This window comes from Diabrotica undecimpunctata, chromosome 7 (genome assembly GCF_040954645.1).
Source record: "Diabrotica undecimpunctata isolate CICGRU chromosome 7, icDiaUnde3, whole genome shotgun sequence".
In the NCBI taxonomy this organism is placed as follows: domain Eukaryota; kingdom Metazoa; phylum Arthropoda; class Insecta; order Coleoptera; family Chrysomelidae; genus Diabrotica; species Diabrotica undecimpunctata.
In genome coordinates, this window is record NC_092809.1 from 128,101,122 (window position 1) to 128,126,213 (window position 25,092).

At 36.0% G+C, this 25,092-nt stretch overlaps 1 protein-coding gene across 1 annotated transcript in view; it reads right to left on the bottom strand.

Annotated features, from left to right (window-relative positions):
- The window catches only part of LOC140446636 (protein still life, isoform SIF type 1-like), a 246,305-nt gene that overhangs the window by 28,016 nt on the left and 193,197 nt on the right, over nt 1-25,092 (bottom strand). The window contains exons 8-11 of the mRNA XM_072539222.1: nt 23,510-23,670; nt 16,766-17,063; nt 8,743-8,965; nt 3,518-3,737 (exon numbers count right to left, since the gene is read on the bottom strand). Of these exons, the coding sequence (XP_072395323.1) occupies nt 3,518-3,737; nt 8,743-8,965; nt 16,766-17,063; nt 23,510-23,670 (902 nt within the window). The remainder of the gene's footprint in view (nt 1-3,517; nt 3,738-8,742; nt 8,966-16,765; nt 17,064-23,509; nt 23,671-25,092) is intronic.

A 25,092-nucleotide genomic window follows, 5' to 3' on the forward strand; every position in this document is an offset into this window, starting at 1 on the left:
GGTTCGATTCCGGTAAACACCAGTAATTTTTTTAAGTTCTAATTTAAGTAAATCGCCACCGTGCTTGGGTGAGAAAGTAAAGTAATTGGAAGTAGTTGTTAACACTAAAAGCTGAGTCAGAAGATTACAAGAATAAAAGATATACCATAAGTCAATTGACTGCTGTACTGCAGAAAGGCTGCAGTTGTTTTCCGAAAAGAAAAACAATGATTTATAAGATATCCTACTCTACTTCCAGTTAAGAATACCTTGAAATATTTATTTTATTTCTGTGATGTTACTTTTGATTGTTATATCACGGTCCTTTTAAGGCTTATCCTCGAAAATCCTAACGGTTAAATTCAGTGGAATTTCTATTTCAAAAATATCTTTCTTTACGAAAACAAAATCCATTCACGAAGAATATTCTAAACGTCATCTTGTACTAGAGTTGAGCTTTATACCTACTTACAACCGGTCACCCACCCCCTGTGGTGAAAAGTCTTGGGTCTATACAATAAAGCGAGCGGGCGGTCTTCTTTTCAGTGCGGTCAGTTCTCAAATTTTTGTTATATTACGTCCCCCAAGGCGTATGATAGTTTATAAATACTATACTATACAACTGCAAAACTGGAAAAATAGTATAAATGATAAAAATTAGAAGTTAACAAAAAAAGATGACGAAATATCGTAGCATAGGAAGAGAACTATTGAACATTCATCTGGAAAATAGAGATACAAATTTGTGTTGCAGCCACTTGAGCATACTATTTGATTTTTCTGGTTTTCCACATGGTTTTGGAGTAACGAAATAGGTACTACGCGGGAATATAATATACATAAATCTCTTAATGAAAAACGTTTAATATATGGAACAAAAACTTTGCGTTTAACAGAAAACCACAAGAAAATATCAGTAGAAATGACTGTATTTCCAACACCTATTGGTGAAAATTGGGAATATCTGTATGAAACAATGGATGAAATAAATGTTCTCTGGTAAGAGATATGGAAAGAAGACAATACAGTATAGTTATAAAATAAATATAAAAAAAACGTAATAAGAATTAAAAAAATAATAATAATAGATGAAAACTACTAAATTTTAAGTCAACGATCAATCACAAGAAAAATTTTAAATACAAGTAATGTTAAAATTGGAGCATTGCAGAAATCTTAAAGAAGATTGATGTAAGAACCAAATGGAGTAGAGAATATTCATCGCATAATGACAAAAACCATTTGAACTGATTCATATATCTACCTTGTCAATAGAACGGTTGCTGTTTCGTATTTTAGGCAGTTTTATTCGATAATGATACTGAACTTGATAATGATATTTAAATATTGCTAAGTTATACGGCAATATCAGTTTCAGAAACGCCGCTAGAAGGCAGTCTTTTGAATTAACAGAAAAAGGTTATTTTGGCTTTTCCTAATTAATTAAACCAAAACTAAAGTTCAGTCAACACTGTAAATCAACACTAAACAATACACTCCTCTTCAGATATGTCGAACTTTCTTGTGGAAATGGGTCAGGATATATGTGGATAAATAATTATCTAATTTTGCTGCGACATCATTGCATTTATTAATGAGGTCGTTAGAGAGAATTAAAGAGTTATATTGAAACATTGTCTTGCCGTGAACCATTTTCAAAGAGATATCGTAAAAAGGAGACTGTTTAGTCGTAGTAGCGGGCTGGATTTGGCTATGAAGACTTCTTGTACATGCAAACTTGGTGAGGAAGAAGGATAATCTCATTTCAATTCTGGCATCTTGGGGTGTTAATCGTGAGAGATTTGTGATATTGCCACTAGTGGAGACAAATTGGGATCTTTTGTAAGCATTCTATGTTACGAGTAGAATGTATGCTTTTTAAGCATTTCTATTAACACCTTTGGCGCATTATTTAATTTTGGGACCTGGAAGAGGCTATAAAAACTCTCATGCACTTTGTGGATATAGTGCTTGATTCTGGCTATTATTATTATTACGAGCGATCATAGTCTGCGACTATATCATGAATGGAAATTATAAGAATAGAATTCTTATAATCGTGGCCAATTCTTTGTCGACTCCAGCTGTGAGAATATGAGGATTTTCCTGGAGGTGTTTGGGAGTTGTGTGTGTATTTTTGAGTAAGATTTCGAGCCACTCTAACAGATAAAAAGTGTAGTGGTATGAGTTTTGTTTTCGAATTATCGAATTTTTATAGTAGGGTATGTATTCAAATTTTCCGCGCATTGTTGGAAAAGTCCTGTAGGGTTTCTAGATTGGTTGAAAGGAGCTCTTTACTTTTGATTATTTGGTATAATTTGTACTAGTGGCAACTATCTCCGGCACTTTATTCGATTTTATAATTGTATAGATTTGATAAAGCTAAGCTAGAGCAGATGAAGCCTGTGGGATATATGGCGTTTACCGTAAGAGCCTAGAGGTGAAGGTTTTACACAATTGCAAGATATGATTAAATTAACGATTTTGAGAATTTATAGAATCTTTTAGGTAAAATTTGGGATATGTTTTTTGATCTACTGGTAATAAAATCGGCGAGTATATTTATTATAGCTGGCTGTGATTCTTGGGTGCTGGATATTGCAAATAAATTCTTTCTGTCGAAACTATATTCTGTAATAACTTATAATTTATTCATGTCTTTGAGAATGTTGTCAGAGGATTTGATATTCTTTTTCTTTTTCTTCCTTCTTGTATGTAGACTTTAAAGCCTGTTTCTTTTCAATATTAGCCTTCTAAATTATTTAAATTATCGCACCATCTTTTTCTTAGTCTGCCAATACTTCTTCATCCATTGGGTGACTTATCTTGTGCTATTCGTAGTATCGTATCCTCTGACATTCTACTAATGTGTTCGTTCCTTTCTTGTTTTCGTTTTGTTTTCCATCCATTTATGTCTTCTATATTGCATGCTCTTTTTGTTTTCGCTTCTTTCCCTATCCAACAGACTTTTCTCTCATGTTCGTCGCAGTATTTTCATCTCTGTTGTTTCTAGTAGTCTTCTCGTTTGAGATGTGTGAGGTCTTGTCTCCTCCGTGTATGTTAATATAGTTCTAATTGCTGCTTTATAAATTCTTGTTTTTGTGTCTTGTCTTAGGTGTTTTTTCTTCCAGATTATGTCATTAAGAGATCCCGCCACTTTACTTGCTTTTAAGCTTTGTTGTCGTACTTCTTCTTCAACATCTTCTTATCTAGTCATATCTATTCCCAGATATGTAAACCTTGCTTTCTGCTTTAATATTTTACCATCAATTTTGATTTTACATCGTAGTGGGTGTTTAGATGTTGTCATACAATCATTTTATATTATGGTAATTAATTTTGATTTACACACAAGAGGTTTAGGAAGTAACTGACAAATTTTAAGAATGAACAGAATGAGACGAGCTGTTTTCGGCGTGAGCAGAATGGAGCAGGTTAGTTTTGTGAAGGCGGGATCTTGTACGAAGCACGATCGATTGAAGCGATATAAAATATATCAATATAACAAACAAAGGTTTTAATTCTAATTGAAACTTACCTGAGGGTGCATATGTCGATGTCGGCCATAGTGATGTGACGATTGTTCTGGATCAGAATTTCCGTTACTTGAGCTAGGAGTAGTAGCATAGCATTGGTTGTCAAATATTACATTATCAGAAGGTGGTGAAAAGTCTCCACCTGCTCCCCTCTCTAATTCTAAATAAAGTCCTCGTCCAGGATATCCTCGGCCTATTTCATGGGATGATCTAAAGGAAGATCTAAAACAGTGATGAAAAATTTATTGCGTTTAATATTGGTGCTTTAGTTTATCAAAAGCAAGTAATAGGAATTTAAAATAACAAAAGCCTTATATTTTGTTTGCGAATTGTTGGTATTATTGGTTAAGCATGGCTTTTAATTTTGTAGGATTCTTCTTCTTCTGTGAATGCTGATTTATTTCTAAATCTTTTTGAAGATCATGTCTATTCTTAGTTTATTGGCAGCAGTGCGGAAAAGCTGCTTAGTATTTATTTCACACTATACCTAAGACTTCATAAATAGGTAACTAAATATATTTATTGAGATTACAATAATGTACATTATTATAATATATTTATTGAGATTACAACAATAATGTTTACAGTTTTTGGAAGTATATTTATTAATTTGTGATGTTGTACACTATCGAAAGCTTTATCTTCTTCAAGTGCCATCTCCGCGGCGGAGGTCGGCAATCATCACAGCTATTCGGACTTTTGAGACAGCTGCTCTGAAAAGTTCATTTGATGTACATCCGTACCACTCTCTCAGGTTGCGCAGCCATGACATTCTACGCCTCCCTATGCTTCTTTTTCCTTGGATCTTTCCCTGCATAATCAGTTGGAGCAAGGTGTATTTATTTCCACGTGTAATATGTCCAAGATATTCCAATTTTCCTGTTTTAATTATATTAAAAACTTTTATTTCTTTATTCATCCTTCTCAGAATCTCTTTTTTTGTGATGTGTTCTGTCCACGATATTTTCAGAATATTTTCAGATAGCACCTCGCCAACCTAACTCTTAGTTCCAATTTTAAATCCCTTGTACATAGCACTCTTCTCATTTTCTTGAAATTTGCTCTAGCCGTTTCTATTCTGATTTTGATCTCCTGAGTATAATCATTTGTGGAGTTAATCATTGTTCCCAGATATACATATTTGTCCACTTGTTCGACGTTGGTTCCGGTTATTAGAAGATTCTCGTTATTTCTTTGAATTTTCGATATTCTCATAAATTTTGTCTTCTTGACATTCATTGTTAGACCATACTCTTTTCCATATTCCGCCATTCTGGTCACCAGTCTCTGAAGATCTCCAATATTTTCGGCTAAGATCACAGTGTCGTCCGCATACCTAATGTTGTTAATGGGAACTCCATTTACCTTTATTCCAGCTATTTCACCCTTAAGAGCGTTTTTCAGGATCTCTTCGGAGTAGGCATTAAAAAGAATTGGCGACAATACGCATCCCTGTCTCACTCCACTTCTTATTTCAATTTCTTCTGACAGATGTTCGTTAACACGTACTTTTGCTCGCTGTTTGTAGTATAAATTTGATATGATCCTGAGGTCGTTGTAGTCAATCTTCTTTGATTTCAGGACATTTATTAATTGTTTATGTCGTACTTTATCGAATGTTTTATTATAGTCAATAATACATACGTATATATCCTGATTGACGTCCAGGCATCTTTGTATCAGTATATTAAGTGAAAAAAGAGCTTCACGCGTTCCTAGGCCTTTGCAAAAACCAAATTGTGTATCATTAACGTCTATGTCCAGTTTGTGATATATTCGGTTATGGATGACTTTTAGTAGTAACTTTAGCACATGAGACATCAAGCTAATGGTGCGGTAATCGCTGCATTCTCTTGCGTTTTTCTTTTTGGGGAGACAAATAAAAATCGACGTTAACCACTCTTTGGATAATACGTCTAAACTTTAAATTTGGTTCAAGAGTGTCACTAAAACATCAATGTGCTTCTCATCTAGAATTTTAAGGATTTCTATAGGAAGCATGTCAGGTTCAGGGCTTTTCCTACTCTTCGTTGTTTTTAATGCGTATAATATTTCGTCTTTTGTAATATATGGACCTTTTTTTTTTGACGTAAGTTCTATGTGCTCCAGATCTCCTCTTTCATCATCGAACGATTCGTTGATATATTCTGCCCATCTTTGTATTTTCTCGTCCGTATGTGTTATAGTAGTTTCGTGTGTGTTCTTTCTTGTGTAGGTTAAATAGATCATATTTATTTTGAAGGTCTTCGATCTCTTTGCATTTCTCTTCAAAGTATTTTTCTTTTGCCTGCTTTATCATCTTCCTGATCTCGTGGTTTATCTCTCTGTATTTATTGTTGTCTTTGTTTTTAAATTGTCTCCGTTGTTCCATCATATTGAGTATCTCGTCATTTATCCATTCTTCTTTTCTTCTTGCGGAAGTCTTTAGTATTTCTTTACAGGGTTCCAATAGACAATGTTTTAGTCGATCCCAGTACTCGTCAATATCATTGGTGTTTGTGTTCAATTTGCTGCAGTTCGCATGCAGTTCATGTTGGAGGCATTCTTTTACTTTAGGTTCTTTAAGTTTTCTTGTGTCTATTGTAGGGATTATTTGATGTCTTTTAACATTTTTAAGGGTGAGTGTAATCTTGGCGATAAGTGGATTGTGGTCTGAGGCCACGTCTGATCCAGGATATGCTTTCACGGCTTTATAAGAATCTGTAAAGTAACAACGAATGTCGACATTGACATTTCTGCACCTCTGCAAAGAGCCCTCACACAAAAAGTGGCTTCTCCCGTAGCCATTGCTGTTGTCTGTAAATCTAAATTGTATTTCTTCCACCGTGTTATCCCTCATTAGACATATGATGTGACAGTCAGTGTACTGTTTTACAAAAGTATTTTATATATAGTTTTGTTAATCATTTAATTTAAGGATGTTTGTTTAAGGATGAGGTTATTTAGATGCACTTACTACATTAGTAAAAGATAGTCAAAACACGTTTTTCAACAACAAAATTTACTTACAATATGTTTACATATTAAAAGTGCTTATGACAAAGTGAATCTTGACATTTTAAAGGGAAAATTGACTAAATATTTTTAAATACCGCCTCAGTTGGCAGAATATATCTAAGAACTGACATAAACAAACTGATAGGTCCTAGATATTTAGGAATACCACAGTGATCAGTATTGAGTCCTCTGTTGTTTCATATGTATACTGCAGATTTGCATAAAGTTCCTACTAATATTTTTAGATTTCAAATAAAACAATATGCTGATGATTTTCTCTTTTTTTTTCCTTTAATGAAATTGTTAAGACTGGCTGAGTAGCTATCGCTTAGGTCAACAAAAAAAATATTTTAACAAATTTTAAGTAAAAATGATCAGGTTCTGGTGCTTTCCCATCTTTAATTAATTGATTGCAAAATAATCAGTTAAAAGATTATGTTAAATAAAGCTTCAAATAACTAAAGTCACATTAGCTCGAGATGACCACGAGAAAATATAAGGCAAAAATATAAAACAAAATCTTAACATCTATACTCACGTGCAATATCGAAATCAAAGTCGATACGAACCAATCCAAAGAAATATTAAGATCGAGATAAAGACTTTCAGAATGATAACTGGAGGTTATAGTACGGAAAAAAGAAAAGAAAAAAGAAAAAACAAATACATACAAGCAGAACGGATATTATGGATACTCAGAAAATAAAATTATATTGTTTTTGGTCTTCTTATTCGTGCGCCATGTGCTTGGCCGCACTCTGGCGGTGGTCTGTCCTCTTCAAATCATTTGTAGAGTGCCTTTTTCGGCTTTTCTAAATACTGTGGCTACTGTTCTGATATTACATCAATCCCCTATTTTAGCAACGAATAATGTTTTTCCTGCCTGTATCTTTCCTTGTAAGATTATTTTGGGAATATAGTTTTTGCTTGTCGTAAGGACATGGATAAGGTAGGAAGTTTTTCTGTCCTCAACTATAATAAGAAATTCTCGTTCGCAACCTGCTACTTTTAAAATGTTTTGATTGGTGCCATATACGGTCCAAGGCACTCGTAAATGTCTCCGTAAAGTCAACATTTCAAATGCTTCAATGCGATTCAGTGATCACACCTTAAGAGACCACGTCTGCGCAGAAGTGGGAGACTGTCAACTAAAAAAAAAAATGTTTAAATTTGACAAATGTTCTTTTTGCGTAATTGACTCTTAGTTTAACTTCTTTATAGCAATTTCTCATTGTGAGTGGTGCCTAGATATTTAAATCGGGATACCAGCTCTATAGTATTCTCATTGGCTGTCAAGATAGTATTGATTATCGGCTTTCGACTTATTGTCATAAATTTGGTATTAGTAGCATTGACTTTAAGTCAACGTTTGCCAATGGCGTTAGTGGTATCCAAAATACGCCGCAGATCTTCTAAAGTTGGTGCTAGAATTGCCGAATCATTAGTATACCGCATGTCTTGAGAGCCATTTGGAATATCTTTTCCACATATCTATTAAAAAAAACTGATGAAAGTATGCAGCTCAGGCATATAGACTCCTTTACATACCTTAAAGGTATCTGGCAATAATTTTTTTTTATTCTTAATTCTGCTATTTGATTGTTATATAATTCTTGTATAACTCTGATGCATGTTGTGTCAATTCCTATTTTGAGGAGCCTGTTTTATAGGATATTATATTTAACATTATCAAATGCTTTTTAATAATCTATGAATCATACAAAAACATTTTGTGTTGTTAGTAGCACTTTTGAATCAATAGTTTGACTAAAAACAAACCCTTACTTACAATTAACCCTTTTAAGACACCAAACTTCCTCTTTTCGTTATTTTTTTCACATTTCGTGTAAATTCGAGAGTGTATGACTCAAAGAAAAACTTTCAGAGTATGGCTCATAATACTTATGAGTCGGTAGTCACTACAGTCTTTGGAATGTATCTTTTTTGAATTGTTACAAAAGTTGATTTTAACCAGTCAGTTGGAATTTTGCCTGAATCATGTATTCGATTGAATAATTACATGAAATGTTTATAGTATGAATACATAAAACTAATATATTTTAGTGTGAGCAATTGTGAACTGTATCTCTAGCTATCCACCGTTAAAAAGACTTCCAAAAATATGAAGACCTATTTGACAATGTAAAAATAAGAGTTCTTTTGTCGTACTTATGCATGTCAAATACAAATTAAATAAAAAAAAAGTAAAAATGATTTTTTTCCTACTTACCTAGAACCAGAAAATCTGGAATTCTGAGCCATAGCAGATCGTGGATGGGGGTGTCCAGATTCGGGTTCTGAATAACGGCCGTTGTTGTTCGGGTACCTTGGATGATGGTGAGTATTATAATAATTATATCGTTTTCTGCCCATTTCAGGAGACGTCACTGGGCTTTCTGTACTTGGCATAGGTTTAAGCATTCGTTTTAACGTATTACTATCTAGGCTCATACCTAAAATAATATACAATTTTATTAATTGTAATATTTTGATATACTAAGAAATCTAACCCAAAAATAAATTGGGAGAATTGGATGCAAAACCTGCATTAATAGAAAAATTCTAGATCCAGCCATTGTAATCAATTTAAAAGTAATCCATAAAATATACACCAAGAAGTTGTAAATAATTTACATGATCCAATGGTTTATCTCATCAAGACAATCTCATCTCAGAAAACTAAAACAAGTCAGCAAAGAACAAGCCAGATGCAAAATAGAAATTTATGGCATCAGTACTGAACAAGTAATGGAAATAAAATACCCGGGAATTACACTGTCTAGCTATGGAGACCTGGACAAAGAAGTAAGAGATCAAGTACAAAAAGCAAATAGACTGGTAGAATGCCTTAATAACACTATATGGCGAAACAGACACATTGACACTGAGATGAAGTCAAGAATTTAAAAGGCCAGTGTAAGACCAATAATGACATACGCCTCAGAAACAAGACCTGACACAGCCACAACGCAAAGGCTACTGGAAACGGCAGAGATGAGAGTGCTGAGAAGAATTACAGGAAATACGCTGAGAGATCGAAAGAGAAGTGAAGACATTAGAAGAAAATGTAACGAACAGTGTATAAATGAATAGTCACAAAATAAAAAAAAAGAATGGAATAACCACATAAGCAGAATGGAGGAGAACCGTGTCGTCAAAATAGCAAGAGATAAGTCACCAATCGGCAGAAGAAGTATCGGACGACCGCGCAAAAGATGGAGTGACAACCTTCCATAGAGGTATTAATCCGCCAATGAATAAGCAGAGTTACTTATAAAAAGAAAGAAGAAGAATAGTTTATAAAACACCAGATTAAGGATGAAGGAGACTTTCATCAGATTTGAAATAAAAGCAGAGAAGATGGGGCTTCTAATCAATAAAAATAAAACTAAATAGTAGGGCCGCTCAATAAGTACTTATCCTACACAAGTAAAACGAAAATTTTGGAAAAGTGGCGATTTATTTCTTAAGATAATCTTGTTTTAGCCCAATATACTTGACCCAGCGATGATACAACTTCTATAAGCCGCCTGAAAAATACACTTTCTCGAGGTCTGCAGAGTAGGCTTTCGTGGCGGTGATGACCTCCTCATTCGACTTAAATTTATGCCCTGCAAGTGTCTTTTTTAAGTTTGGAAACACAAAAAAAACTTGCACGGGGCCAAATCTGGAGAATACAGTGGCCATGACTACGGAGGAGGTATAAGCCAGTGCGTTGTCATAGTGAAAGAGCATTTTTTTCTCCTCCAAATGGAGCCGTTTTTCTGAAATTGAGTGTCGAGTCGGCCCAATAATTCGGCAAAGTAAAGCCCTGTGACCATTTTGCCCTTCTCCAGGTAGTGAATGTGAATCCCAAAAAATGGTGGCCATCACCTTTCCGGTCTTCGCCTTCTTCGGAGTAAGTTCGCCGGGTACTATTTCTGTTCCTTAGTCTATGGTTTGTGCCAGTTGATCCATGTTTCGTCGAAGATTACGAAACGAGGTAAAAACTGCTTCGGATTACGGATAAATGTTAAATGACATCAAACACTGCTCTGAAGTGGTCTCTGATTTGCGTTTGTTGTCCGGAGTGAGCAAACGCGCCACTTATCGCGCCGACAGTTTTTTTATGCCCAAAATTTTATGCAGTATATTATATGCGGTCTTTTGAGATGCCTACTATCTTAGCTATTTGGCGCACCTTCAGTCGGCGATCTGCCAATACGAGATGGTAGATTTTTGTCACGTTATTCTGCGTGGTAGCCATTTTAGGGAAACCGATGCATGGCTCATCAAAAACTGATGTTGAAACTCGTTCAACCATTGTTTGATCGTTGCCATCAAAGCAGAAGTGTCACTGTACACATCAGCCAAGTGCTCTTTGTGGCGCCATCGGGCGGTGAGGCTAAGTACTTATCGGACCGCCTACTTAAATGCATATGAACTGCAATAACCGAACCAGAGATAGAATCGAATAGAACATCAACATCGATGTCTTTAACTTTGAGTGAGTCTGACAGTGTAAATATCTTGAAAAACAATAACTAAAGACAATAACTGATCACAATAAATAGACAATAAAATACAAGCTGACAACAGATGTCTTTGTGCCCTTCAAAAGCTTATAAAAGCAAAACAAATAACAAGACATATAAATATGCAACTATACAAAAGAGTCATATGACCCGTAGTGATATATGGTAGCAAAACGTGGACGATAACAGAGGCATTAAATAATGACTGCGTGTTTAGAAAAGAAAAACTAAAGATTTTTGGGCCTGTGCTTGATGGAGCAGTAGGACAATATAAGATAAGAACTAACAAAGAGCTTGAAGAACTCTTGGATATTATATATCCAAACGCTAATGTAAAAGAAATAAAATAAACAAGACTCCAGTGGGCAGGACCATTTAATATGACATTCTGACAAAAGAATAGTAAGGCTGGTATGAGAAGAAGCTTCAACTGGACGAATACCACGTGGACGCCATCTACTCTGTTGGATAGATAATATAGCAGGACCCTCAAATCTATGGTTGTGAAGAATTTGATAGAGATTGCTCAAAACAGGACAAATGGAGACATGTTGTTAAATTGGCTAAAACTTACGAAGGATTGTAACGCCATGGAGTAAGTGAGTAAGTGTACGAGTGTTTTCTTGATTACAACCAACCTCATAAATAACCCTAATAATTAAATTACTTAAAAAGAAAAGTTAGACATGAGAAACATCAAAGACAAAGTCAATAGAAAGTCAAAGCACTTTTATTTATTTTATTAATCAGATACCTAGCTGTGGTAAAGGATAACAACGTTTTTTCCGAAGAAATACGTATTGAGAAGGGTGTCAGACAGGGCTGTATCCTCTCTCTTACTCTATTAAATTCTTACTCTTAGAAAATATTCCAGTTAGAATTACAGTTCACCAAAAATAGCTGAAAGTATGAAATTCTAACTGCCTGCGCGAACAATGAAGTGAGAACGCACTTGGCAGGAAAAAGATAGCCTGTACGCGCGGGTGAACTTTAAAATATAGGTATAATCAGAGACACAAATATATAATCGTAAAGTTTGAATGTAAAGTGGTAGCGGGTAAGTACTCCTCCACAATCCCAGTGGAGGATAGACTTACTTCAGAGATGCGACCCTGCCCTACGCGAGCCTTGATTGTCTCTCAACTCCTATGGAGAGAAATCATGTCCTAAACCCATTCCTACCCAATACCTACTATCCTACCAATTTCCCAAACCAACTCACCAACCCGCCTGGCAAGCGTGGTGTTTAAATGCCAAAACCCCTCAGCATGAATAGACATTCAAGAAAAGGGCCCTCAGTCCCCGGCAGCTCGCTAGTTCCCAACCAAGGTAGCGGTAGGATTCACGGACAGCGGGCAGAGGGTGCAAAGAATCTCCGGGATGTAAGAGGCTACCAAGAACGACGAACGCTGCACATAATTACGTATAATGTAAGAACCTTATCCAAAGATGAAAAAATGACGGAACTGGAGGAAGAACTCAGACATGTGAAATGGGATATTATAGGAATTAGCGAAGTCAAAAGAAGAGGTGAAGATCAGGTCAAACTAAAATCAGGCAACATATTCCACTATAATGGGGAAACAGAATCGACAACTGGAGGAGTAGGTTTATTAGTACACAAAAAATTACAGAAAATGATACAGAGCATTGGCTGCATTTCCCCAAGAGTTATGTATATAAATCTAAGACTAAATAAGAGATACAATCTGAAAATAATCCAGGTGTACGCCCCCACCAGCGATTACGAAGATGAGATTGTTGAAGCCTTCTATGAGGAAATCGAAAGAGCAAAAAAGCAGGAACCGGCCCATTACAATCTGATAATGGGAGATTTTAACGGGAAACTCGGAAGGAAAAATAACGAACAAGAAGTAGCAATCGGAGATTTTGGAATCGGAGTAAGAAACGAAAGAGGCGAAATACTTACCAACTTTCTACTGCAACACAAACTGTATGCAATGAACACCTTTTTTAAGAAGAAACAGAGTAGAAAATGGACGTGGGTTAGTCCAGATGGAAGAACTAAGAGCGAATATGATTATATAATAACAGACAAAAAGCAAATTATTCAAGATGTCACTGTACTTAATAAACTATCAGTAGGAATCGACCACAGACCAGTAAGAGCTAGAATAACGATAAACCTACAAAAAGAAAAAACAAAGATGATAAACAGTGGCAAACGCATAGTTTGGAATTCACCAAATCAGCCAGAAGCGTACATAAAAAATATAGCAGAAACTTTACAGAGTAATAATCCCAAACCTCTAAGTATCGACGATCATAATAAATTAATTACAGACTCGGTTAGAAACGCACAACTCAAATTTTGCAAGAAAAATTACACCAAAAGTGAAAAGATTAGCAAAGACACAAAAGCTCTCATGGAAATACGACGAAACCTAAGCGAGAAAGAAAAGGGAAACAAAGAAGAATATAGAAAACTAAATAAAAGCATTTCAGCGGATATTAGAAGAGATATAAGAAGATATAATACTAATGTAATTACTCAAACAGTAGAAAAGAACAAAGATTTAAAGATAATGAAAAGAGAACTCACACAAAGTAAAAAAGAAATATACAAGCTAGAAGATAAAGACGGAAAGGCAACAACAGATAAACAAAACATTCTGAAAATAACTAGAGAGTTTTATAAAGACCTCTATACCAGCCAAAGACCACAAGAAAATTTACCGACACGAGTAAAGACTCTCATAAATCAGGGATCGGAAATACTTTTACCCATTACTGTGTCAGAAGTAAGATCAGCTTTAAAGGAAATGAAGAACCATCGATCGCCTGGTGACGATGGACTCGTTATTGAGGCAATAAAAGCAGGAGGAGAAATTCTATTAAAATCAGTAAGCGAACTGTTTAATAAATGCTTACATGCGGGTACGATTCCTAAAGACTGGAACAATGCAGTGATAGTCTTGTTACACAAAAAAGGTGATATTACTAAATTAGAAAATTATAGACCCATCAGCCTCTTGACACATATGTATAAACTCTTTATGAAAATCTTAACAAAGAGACTAACACCTAAACTTGATTTCTATCAGCCCAAAGAACAGGCAGGCTTTAGGAGAGGATATGGCACAAATGACCATTTGCACACCATAAAGATCTTAATTGAAAAATGCATCGAGCACAACATACCACTGGTTCTTGCATTTGTCGATTACGAGAAGGCTTTTGATACTGTAGAGTTTGAAACCGTACTGGAAGCCCTAAATCAAAGCGGAATAGATTACAGGTACACGTCACTAATCAAAAACATCTACGAGAACGCTACATCAAGTATACGACTACACGAAGACACAGATAAATTCAGCTTAGGTCGAGGAGTAAGACAAGGAGACAATATTTCACCAAAATTGTTCACGGCAGCTCTAGAGTCAATATTTAAGAACACCCAATGGCAAGATATGGGCATCAATATAGATGGAGAAAGATTAAATCATTTGAGGTTTGCAGATGATGTCGTATTAATCGCAGATAACTTACAGGATACAGTTTCTATGCTACATTCGCTTAAAAGTCTGTCTGAAAGAGCAGGATTAAAGATAAACTTTGAGAAAACTAAACTTATGACAAATCTCGTAATGAGTGGAAATATAACTATCGACAATAATACCATACAACAAACAGACACTTACAATTATCTGGGACACGAGATCAAAATAAACAGAGACAATCAAACAAATGAAATACAGAGGCGAATAGGCCTGACATGGGCAGCATTTGGCAAACTAAGCCATATTCTAAAAAGTTCAATTCCCATGTGTCTCAAGCGAAAAGTTTATAACCAATGTGTTTTGCCTGTACAAACTTATGGAGCAGAGACTTTAACACTCACGCAGAAATCTGCGAATAAACTAAGAGTTACACAACGAGCCATGGAACGTGCAATGCTGAATGTGAGCCTCCGAGACCACATAACAAACCGACAAATCAGGCAAAGATCAGGAGTTCAAGACGTCATCGAAAGAACCACGAGACTTAAGTGGAACTGGGCAGGACACTTAGCCAGAACACAAGATGGGTGATGGACAAGACGAATTATGGAATGGAGGCCCAGAAACTATAAAAGAAGCCGAGGACGACCACCGACTAGATGGACCGACGACATAAAAAGAGTAGCGGGAAACTGGCTACAAGCGGCCCAGTGTAGAGAACACTGGAAAGAACTGAGGGAGGCCTATGTCCAGCAGTGGACGGGATTGGCTGATTGATGAAAGTTTGAATAGTTTCTAATAGTTCCAGTACACAATTATTATTACTGTCATTACTTTTCTTCAATATATTTCAGTATATTTGTGGTATTTGTTCTACAAAGTCAGTTGTAAAAGATTGTGTTGCTATAAATTATGGCATTATAAACCAAAAATTATATTTTTATATTGACCATTTATACTTTATATTACCAATATATTGACCAAAAGGTTTCGTAGAAAAAGGGCGTAAACAGTAGGGTAATAAAGTACTAATAAAATCGTCTAATGCAATACTAATAGAAATAAGATGTTCGGTTCCGTAAAACTGAATGTCCTTTATCCTCGAGTATTTTGTCAATTTCATAGGTTTTAAAGCGAGGTTTGTGTAATTTTATAGTGTATAGTTCAAATTTCAACATGTCATCTGTAAACGAAATATTTCGAGTTGTCAGCCACTGCTGCATTTCTGCTTTTCTGGAAGACATAGTTGGACATTTCTCAGTTTGTACGTTGTGATACGATGCATTATCAATCACCTAAATGCTGTTCGGTGGCAAATTTGGTACCAGCTTATCCTGAAGCCACTTTTTGTAATTGTCTTAGTTCATTGCATTATGATAATCTCCTGTTTTTATAGTAGGTTTGTAGCGCAGATAAGCGTTTTTAACAAAACCACTTTCACCTCCAGCATGCACTATCACAAGCATTTGTCCTTTAGATACTGGTTTTTGTAGGCCCTTGTTTGAACCATCAGGCCAGCTCTTTTGGTAGGTATAAGATGAATGGACATATGTTTCATCCATGTGGGCGCTTTGCGTTCCTGTAACGTTTCATACTACGTAAGAAATTCAGTCTAAGATGTTGAATATTGGGCTTTTCTGTTAATAATTTTCTATTAGTTCTGGTTTTTCGCCAACGAAATCCTATTTTTCTAATTACTGTTCGTAGGCTTTCTATGGAATCTGAGTAGTTGTACTCCTCTGCAAATGATCTGTGTATGCTTTTCACAGTTGGCACTTAAACGCTTTTTAAACTAACACCTGATGCCAAACTAAATAATCGACCAATCAATAATACACGGTTCAGATAAAATTATTCTAATAGCAGAATATATTGAGGATTTGCATTGAATGATTGACAGGATGGTAGAAGGCAGTAAAGAAACTCGTTTACGTTTATACCCTTCAGAGTATATGCTACTTTTGTAGCTATTCACTTAAAGTGGGAAATAAACAGGAGAAAGTCACCGGCCATTCTGTGTGTGAATTTGTATTAGCCGAAATGTCTCGTAATGTTTATTGCAGAAATATCGTTATAAGACTGATGATATCGATTCATACACGGAAGATTATTTGACAAATTGTGCTCTTGCGCCAAATATTTTGTTGAGCTTTCAATTCATAAAAGCGATAGCAAATTTTGTAAATTGTAAACTTTTGCATTTTTGGTATTTAAGAAATACTCTATTATAATTATTTACAAGTCTATTATAAGTTATTAGTTTAAGAAACAAACTCACCACTTTCCCTATTCATGTCTTCAGTACTCTTTGACTTATTTCGTCTACTAGAAATATTATTATTGACTACATTGTGGTGATGAGCAGCTCTCAGTTCGGCATCTCGGACCATGTCTATTTCGGAATAATCCACCGATTTGGTATTGGTTAGTACGTGATGAAGGTTATCTCTTAGAGGAGGTCGTGTAGATGTAGATGAGGATTTTGTGGTTGGGCCCAAGGAACCACCGGCTTGCGTGCCTTCTGATTTTGAAGATTCCGAGGTTTGAGTTTGAGATGGAGGTTCAGTCTGGCTTATCTGTAAATAACATCAATATATTTTTGTAAAAAAAAAACAAGTTTACCTTCTAAAATGTTTAGTTTGATTGCTATTATATTTATTAGGTTTACTTTTATTATTGCATTAAAATTATTATTAATAATAATAATAATCCATGCGTATCCTCCTTACGAAATGCCTATGGACAAGAAGCTTGAGTTAACATGAGAGATCTTTCCGGACGGCAGATGGCATGGTGTATAGAGGGATGAAGAAGCGGACTGTACCCTTTACCATGGATAAACTTGTCGAGGTATTAGGTTCACTCAAGACGCGTAGGTCCCTCGGACTAGATCAGATACCAACTGAGGCGGTGAAGGGTCTAGGACGGGCGTAGCCTGCGTGGCTTCTGGAACACACGAATGCACTGCTGGAAGCACAAACCTTTCCTGAGCCTTGAAGGATATCGAGGTTAATACTACTCCCCAAGGCTAGGGAAAAGTATCGCCCCATCTGTATTCTTCCAAGCATCAGTAAGCTGTATGAAAGGATGCTGCGAGTACGCATAGACGACATGATTGAGAGGTCAGGAGGTTTATCTCGGAGATAATTTGGTTTTGTAAAGGGAAAAGCACGATTGATGCAATCATGAGTGTACTCGAAGCATTGCGCACCAGAGGGAATGAACATCGCTGGGCGGCCCTGCTGTTGTTTGATGTTAAGAATGCATTTAATACGCTGCAGTGGAACGAGGTAATAAAGTTAATGGAGGAGAGAAAATGTCCTGGTCCGAGAGAAAGTTTATGGTGGAAAAGGGCACGATCGTGTACGTGACGGCCGGGGTACCCCAGAGATCTGTCTTGGACCCGACGCTATGGAACCTGGCATATGAGGGGTTATGAACTCTGAATGCGGAGAGGGTACAACCCACTTCGCATTCGCGGATGACCTCGCTGTACTGGTAGTGGCCCGGGATGAGCCAGATCTTAAATACCGGGTTCGGAACGCAGGCCGCATCGTAAAGAAATGGATGACGCCATGGATTTTATAAGTTTAGTGAATTATGAGAATCGGTTTATATATTCCATCCAACAATTTTCCTGAGTTTTGGTACATACATTAACTCTTTTCTTTTCTTTAGGGAGATTGACCATAGGCTCCAACGATTTATGTTTAAACCAATCGCTAGATCGATCTAGTAGAAATGATGGTCCAGATGCCCAGAAGGATCTGGCCTGATCTGAAAGCTTGCCCCGAGATAAGAGGTCTGTGGGATTGAGCTCAGACCTTATGTGCTTCCAGTTTGGGGAAGGGCTAGCGTTTTGGAATATTTCCACCCTGTTTGCCACAAAGGTGGACCATTTTTTGAGAGCTACCATAGAATCTGACCACAAGATACTGTCAGAAATGGTAAGAGAACGAGATATTATGGCATAAAGCTTTTATTATTCTCGTAGCATCACCTGAAACATACAAAAAACATTCCAGACCGGCATAGCTTTCTCAAATTTATACAATCTAAATTATGTTCTAAACTACTTGATTATATTCACTTCTGAGAAAATAATGTGCTTATGTGTTTAACGCTATCACTGCACTTTATTTATTAAAGAGAGAGTTTACTTCAAAACACTAGGCGTTCTGGGAGGCATATGTCTACTTGCTTCTGTTTCTTGCGACTGCTGTGCACCTTCCAACTCGATTGGGCTTTAATTGTAAAAAGCTAATCATGGAGAATCATCCATCCGGCTCGAAGGACCATGGAGAAAATACCGGCGTTTCAGGTGGAAACATGTGATTCCACGTGCCTTTAATCTTCTACTAACTTATCCCGCCATTATTTAATGGATTTTTAAATGGACTGTACTATTTTGATTGTCTATGGTACGTAAAGAATACGAGTAACTTGCAACTAACTTTTATTTCTCTACGTATTATAGGTAACACAAACAGGTAGGTACAATATGTGACAATATACGTTGTTAGTTTCACAATCGCGGAGACAAATTTTCTTATTAACACACCATACGTCTTCCGCAAGAGTTTCTAACAGACAGACCTTTTTCTTGGGACCGTCGCCGACGTGCCGGGAACCGGTCTTTTTTTACACGTGTTGAGTATAGATCGAGTTTATTGTTGGAATGAATAGGTCTAAAATGAATCTGCGGCTTAGTCTAGAATATGCTGGTATCTGATCGGCCTATGGTGGAGCAGTACGGCAAGAGATAAGGGCTTGCGGCTTGGTGATACTCCTCCATAGATCCCTACCGGAAGGGTGTGTGCCGCCTAAATATATATATATATATATATATATATATATATATATATATATATATATATATATATATATATATATATATATATATATATATATATATATATATATATATATATATATATATATGTTCGGAAAGATTTCCGCGGTTAGTACAATTAAACTTAGAGCTAAGATTAATATTATTATAAAAATTAATATTAAACTCACCAGTCTTCCGGGTTGAACCGCGTCGATATCCATTTTGCCGAGCTTTCGACATCCTCTCTGATGTCTTCTTCAGGGCTTCCGAGGTCTCAGTCTCCCGAGCCCCCAGACACTACTACACTCACTAGTCACTTCTAGTTCACTCACTAGTTCACTACTACGACTGGGACCAGGGGACGGTTCATTTATACCGTCGATGGTGACGTGGCCTAGGTGGGGGTTAGGGTGGAGATTGGCGCGAGAGTTGGCGCGAACATTTCCGACAGTGGGATTTTGATTCGAAGATGGAGGGGGCGATATTTTGTTTATGAGAGGTCTCCATGTAGAAGGTAACCGTATGGCGTCATCTCTTTTATTAAGGCAATTTGGTCTTTTTTCTATTTCTATGGCTTCTCGGATAATTCTTGGTTTATAAAAGCGGATGGGGGCTATGGTTCTGGAGTTTTCGAAATCAATTTTGTGACCTGTATGAAGATGGTGTTGACCGAGAGCTGAAATTGAATCGGAATTGCGAACAGAAATGGAATGTTCATAAATCCTATTTTGAATTCTACGATTTGTTTGGCCTATATAGGATCGGGGACAGTCTGCACAAGGAATTTCATAAACTCCGTGCTGTTCGTTTGGAATATTGTCTTTGATTGATCGAACAAGAGATGAAAGTTTTTGTTGGGGGGTAAATATTGTTTTTATTCCTCTTGGTTTAAGAATTTTGTCGATTTTGTCAGTGACACCTTTGATGTAAGGAAGAAACGCTTTCGTATGATAAGGGTCTGAGTCTTTGGATTGAGATTGAGTGGGAGATTGATGTCTGTGGATGCTCCTATTGATGTGATTTTCGCGGTAGCCATTTTGGATGAGGGCTTGTTTTAAACAAGAAAGCTCAGCGGATCTACTTGCATCATCGGAAAGGCGTATTGATCTGGATACAAGAGTATTAATGACTGAATTAATTTGTGAAGGTGCGTGGTGAGAGTTGGCATGCAAGTAACGATTGGTATGTGTGGGTTTTCGATAGACAGAGTAATGAAAACCTTGGGATTGGTGTTTCTTTATGAAAACATCGAGAAACGGCAGGGATGAATCAGTTTCTACCTCCATCGTGAACTGGATACTAGGATGTATACCATTCAGATGGGTTTGGAAAGACACCAAAGCATCCCTGCCATGGGGCCAAATGACGAATGTATCGTCAACATATCGTAGCCAACATGTGGGTTTGAGCATTGATGTGGATAGTGCTCGGGTCTCGAAGTCTTCCATAAAGATATTGGCAATCACTTATTCGCCTCTACGGGGAGGAATTTTACCAGCTCACTAAATCATATAGTAACCTACTACTTCGTAAAAATCGTCTTCTTTGTGATTTAACTTTCCTTAAAGCCTGCCGAGACTATAAAGTCATTCCCAAATTTCTGAAACTTAAACACCACACTTCTTCTTCTTCTATCTCCCAAATTCTTAGGAAAACCAGTTTTGCTCTTCTCCGTGAAGCTATTCATTCCACTAGACGAAAACTAGATGTCACAAATAGAAATATTTTCAATATCTGGTCTTCTATTCATTCTTTCAATGTACATCCTATATTATGGGACAGTTTCGACCGTATCAATACACAATCAGCCCTAAACACTTTCGAATCTAAGAGTGAAACTCAGAAGCGCAAATTATTGCATCTCATTTCCGAACAAATTCCAAAAACCTCAACGCTGGAACCCACTACAGTGGTTCATAACTTTTCTGATACCCCTATTTCTGCCATTGCCACTCAAGCTTTAGCAAAAGGTTTCAATTACTCTGTTACTCCAAGTCACATTCCAATTGAGACAATCATCTGTCAAACTGAAGAATAGTGTGGATAATAATGTGGATAGTGCTCGAGACCCGAGCACTATCCACATCAATGCTCAAACCCACATGTTGGCTACGATATGTTGACGATACATTCGTCATTTGGCCCCATGGCAGGGATGCTTTGGTGTCTTTCCAAACCCATCTGAATGGTATACATCCTAGTATCCAGTTCACGATGGAGGTAGAAACTGATTCATCCCTGCCGTTTCTCGATGTTTTCATAAAGAAACACCAATCCCAAGGTTTTCATTACTCTGTCTATCGAAAACCCACACATACCAATCGTTACTTGCATGCCAACTCTCACCACGCACCTTCACAAATTAATTCAGTCATTAATACTCTTGTATCCAGATCAATACGCCTTTCCGATGATGCAAGTAGATCCGCTGAGCTTTCTTGTTTAAAACAAGCCCTCATCCAAAATGGCTACCGCGAAAATCACATCAATAGGAGCATCCACAGACATCAATCTCCCACTCAATCTCAATCCAAAGACTCAGACCCTTATCATACGAAAGCGTTTCTTCCTTACATCAAAGGTGTCACTGACAAAATCGACAAAATTCTTAAACCAAGAGGAATAAAAACAATATTTACCCCCCAACAAAAACTTTCATCTCTTGTTCGATCAATCAAAGACAATATTCCAAACGAACAGCACGGAGTTTATGAAATTCCTTGTGCAGACTGTCCCCGATCCTATATAGGCCAAACAAATCGTAGAATTCAAAATAGGATTTATGAACATTCCATTTCTGTTCGCAATTCCGATTCAATTTCAGCTCTCGGTCAACACCATCTTCATACAGGTCACAAAATTGATTTCGAAAACTCCAGAACCATAGCCCCCATCCGCTTTTATAAACCAAGAATTATCCGAGAAGCCATAGAAATAGAAAAAAGACCAAATTGCCTTAATAAAAGAGATGACGCCATACGGTTACCTTCTACATGGAGACCTCTCATAAACAAAATATCGCCCCCTCCATCTTCGAATCAAAATCCCACTGTCGGAAATGTTCGCGCCAACTCTCGCGCCAATCTCCACCCTAACCCCCACCTAGGCCACGTCACCATCGACGGTATAAATGAACCGTCCCCTGGTCCCAGTCGTAGTAGTGAACTAGTGAGTGAACTAGAAGTGACTAGTGAGTGTAGTAGTGTCTGGGGGCTCGGGAGACTGAGACCTCGGAAGCCCTGAAGAAGACATCAGAGAGGATGTCGAAAGCTCGGCAAAATGGATATCGACGCGGTTCAACCCGGAAGACTGGTGAGTTTAATATTAATTTTTATAATAATATTAATCTTAGCTCTAAGTTTAATATATATATATATATATATATATATATATATATATATATATATATATATATATATATATATATATATATATATGAATAGGTCGTTTAGGCATACAGGGTGAAGCGAAGTTAATGAACAAAAGGAAATATTTTAACTTGAAAATTACAGGGTTATAAACAAAATCAGTTTAAAACCAAAGGTGTTTAACGCTTTCAGCTTGTGGAATTATACTGGAAGTAAAGCAAACATTGCCCCTGGAACGTTCATTTTTATTTTGAAGAGCAACTCTTCATGTCAGACTTTATCAAAAGCCTGAGTAATGTCAATAAAGAGTGCAAAGTAGTATTTGTTTTCCTCAAAAGTTTTAGTCACTATACAGGAATAATACATGAATACACACAGAAATTATTCAATGTGATAAAAATAAAAGAACATTTATTATTTTTAACAGTAGTGGATTAATTAAAACAAATGAAAATCACATTAAATGCAATTTAAAAATGTTAAGGATTATTTATTATATTTTTTATATAGTAGTTGGGTAATTATAGTAATTTGGTATTAATTTTACCCCCAAAATATTGGTGAAAGTTTAAAAAAAATTTCTTATATTTATCTTTTATTTAAATTATACAATCGACTCCATAAAAAGAATTACTATGAAAAACAGAAAGAAAATTTTTAAATTTAGCTCACAAAAACAATAAAAATTCGTTGGTGTTTCTCCAGCACCAAAAGGTAGTTTAATTTTGTTGGTCTATGCAAGCATAACGGCACTTGAATTATGTTTTAACTAAACAAACTCCTAGTTCACAAAAATTTATTATTTTAACAAAAAACTTACTTGAGATCCAACAGAATTTTCTGTACCCACTGAGGCAGTCACAGTCTTTGGTCCGGTAGCAGTATTACTTGTCGTCATAGTACTGGTATCCAATTGTGGTTGTACTCCTCTATCTCGCATTGGCCTGTTTTGGCTACCTTCCCTTTGTGCCCCTTTTGTACCTAAAAATAAATACAACAACCTTAATAGAAGTCAATAATTATTGAAGCCATTTGTTTTTAAAGCGAATTATTGGCGTTTTTTTTTATTAAACAGCATATAATTCACATATCTAAGCAGATAAAAGTCTACTTTTAAGATAATTACTATATTAAAGGTTATAATCCACTGCAAGCCTCTTTTCTGTTTTTACATGCCTCTATATCTTCTATTTTTTCTATATACCTCTTGAGGGTTTATAGTATTTTTCCAACATTTCACTTTGTCAAAATGTGGTGTAGCTTTCTTCCTACTGCTTTTATCATTTCAGCCGATATTTGTGTTATTACTGGGCTTTTATTGTTTTTAGTTTTTATTTCATTCCTATTTCCTCTTTGAGGGTATTTATATTACTATGTAGTCATTGTCAATTTGATGGATTGTTTCCCTTTCATCATCATCATCATCATCATCTTTGGCTCGACAATCATCTGTGGATCCTGGCCTACTCTAAAATTAGTCGCCATACAGTTCGGTTTCTCGCAAAGTGTTGCCATCTTCTGATCTCTTGTATCCCTAAGTCGGTTTCAACTTTATCTAACTCCCTAATTCGCGGTCGGCCTCTACTTCGTCTTTCTATAGGTGTTCCTGTCCTTAACTTTTTAGCAATCATATTGTCAGGCATTCGTAATATTTATTTATTCATTTATTTAACCTTTTTTAAAACAAAAAAAATGATTGTTATTACATTAAGATAGTGATTACTACTAATAAAATCTAATAACTATATTAAAAACTAAATCTAGACAGAATAAAACAAGTAAAAAATATACATCTTAATTAAATTTTAAGACAACTTTTGCAGACTAGAAATTTGTTTCAAAAGCAACTTTTATTTGTCTCACAGAAGAATTTAAAAAGTATATATCACAGTTATTTATCACTTGGTTACATTCTTCTAACATCTTATTAATGGGTAAACAATCAGTCTTATAAGTTGAGAACAGTCGTTTGTTTTTAATTCTTAGATGTACTTTTGGAACATTAAATTTAATTTTATTTATAAAAAAGCAAGCTTTATATTTAATGTGATTTACAACATAGTAAATAAAAAGGGCTGAATGAAAATTTCTTCCATTATCCAGTCGCTGAACTTTAAAAAAAGTTAATATAGCATTATAGGAGATCATGTATGGATAGATACCAAACTGTCTGACATAAAGAATCCTTAAGAATCGTTTTTGAACCTTTTCAATCAGATCAACATTGAATTTGGTTTATGGTGCCCATATAATAGAGGCATACTCCAAGTAAGGTCTTACCAGTGCATTGTATAATGATATTGGATTTTCAGATCTTTTGAATTACAAATTATGAAGCCAAGAGTTCTGTATGCCTTTCCAATGATGATTCGATAATGTTCATTGAATCTCAAATTTGAACAT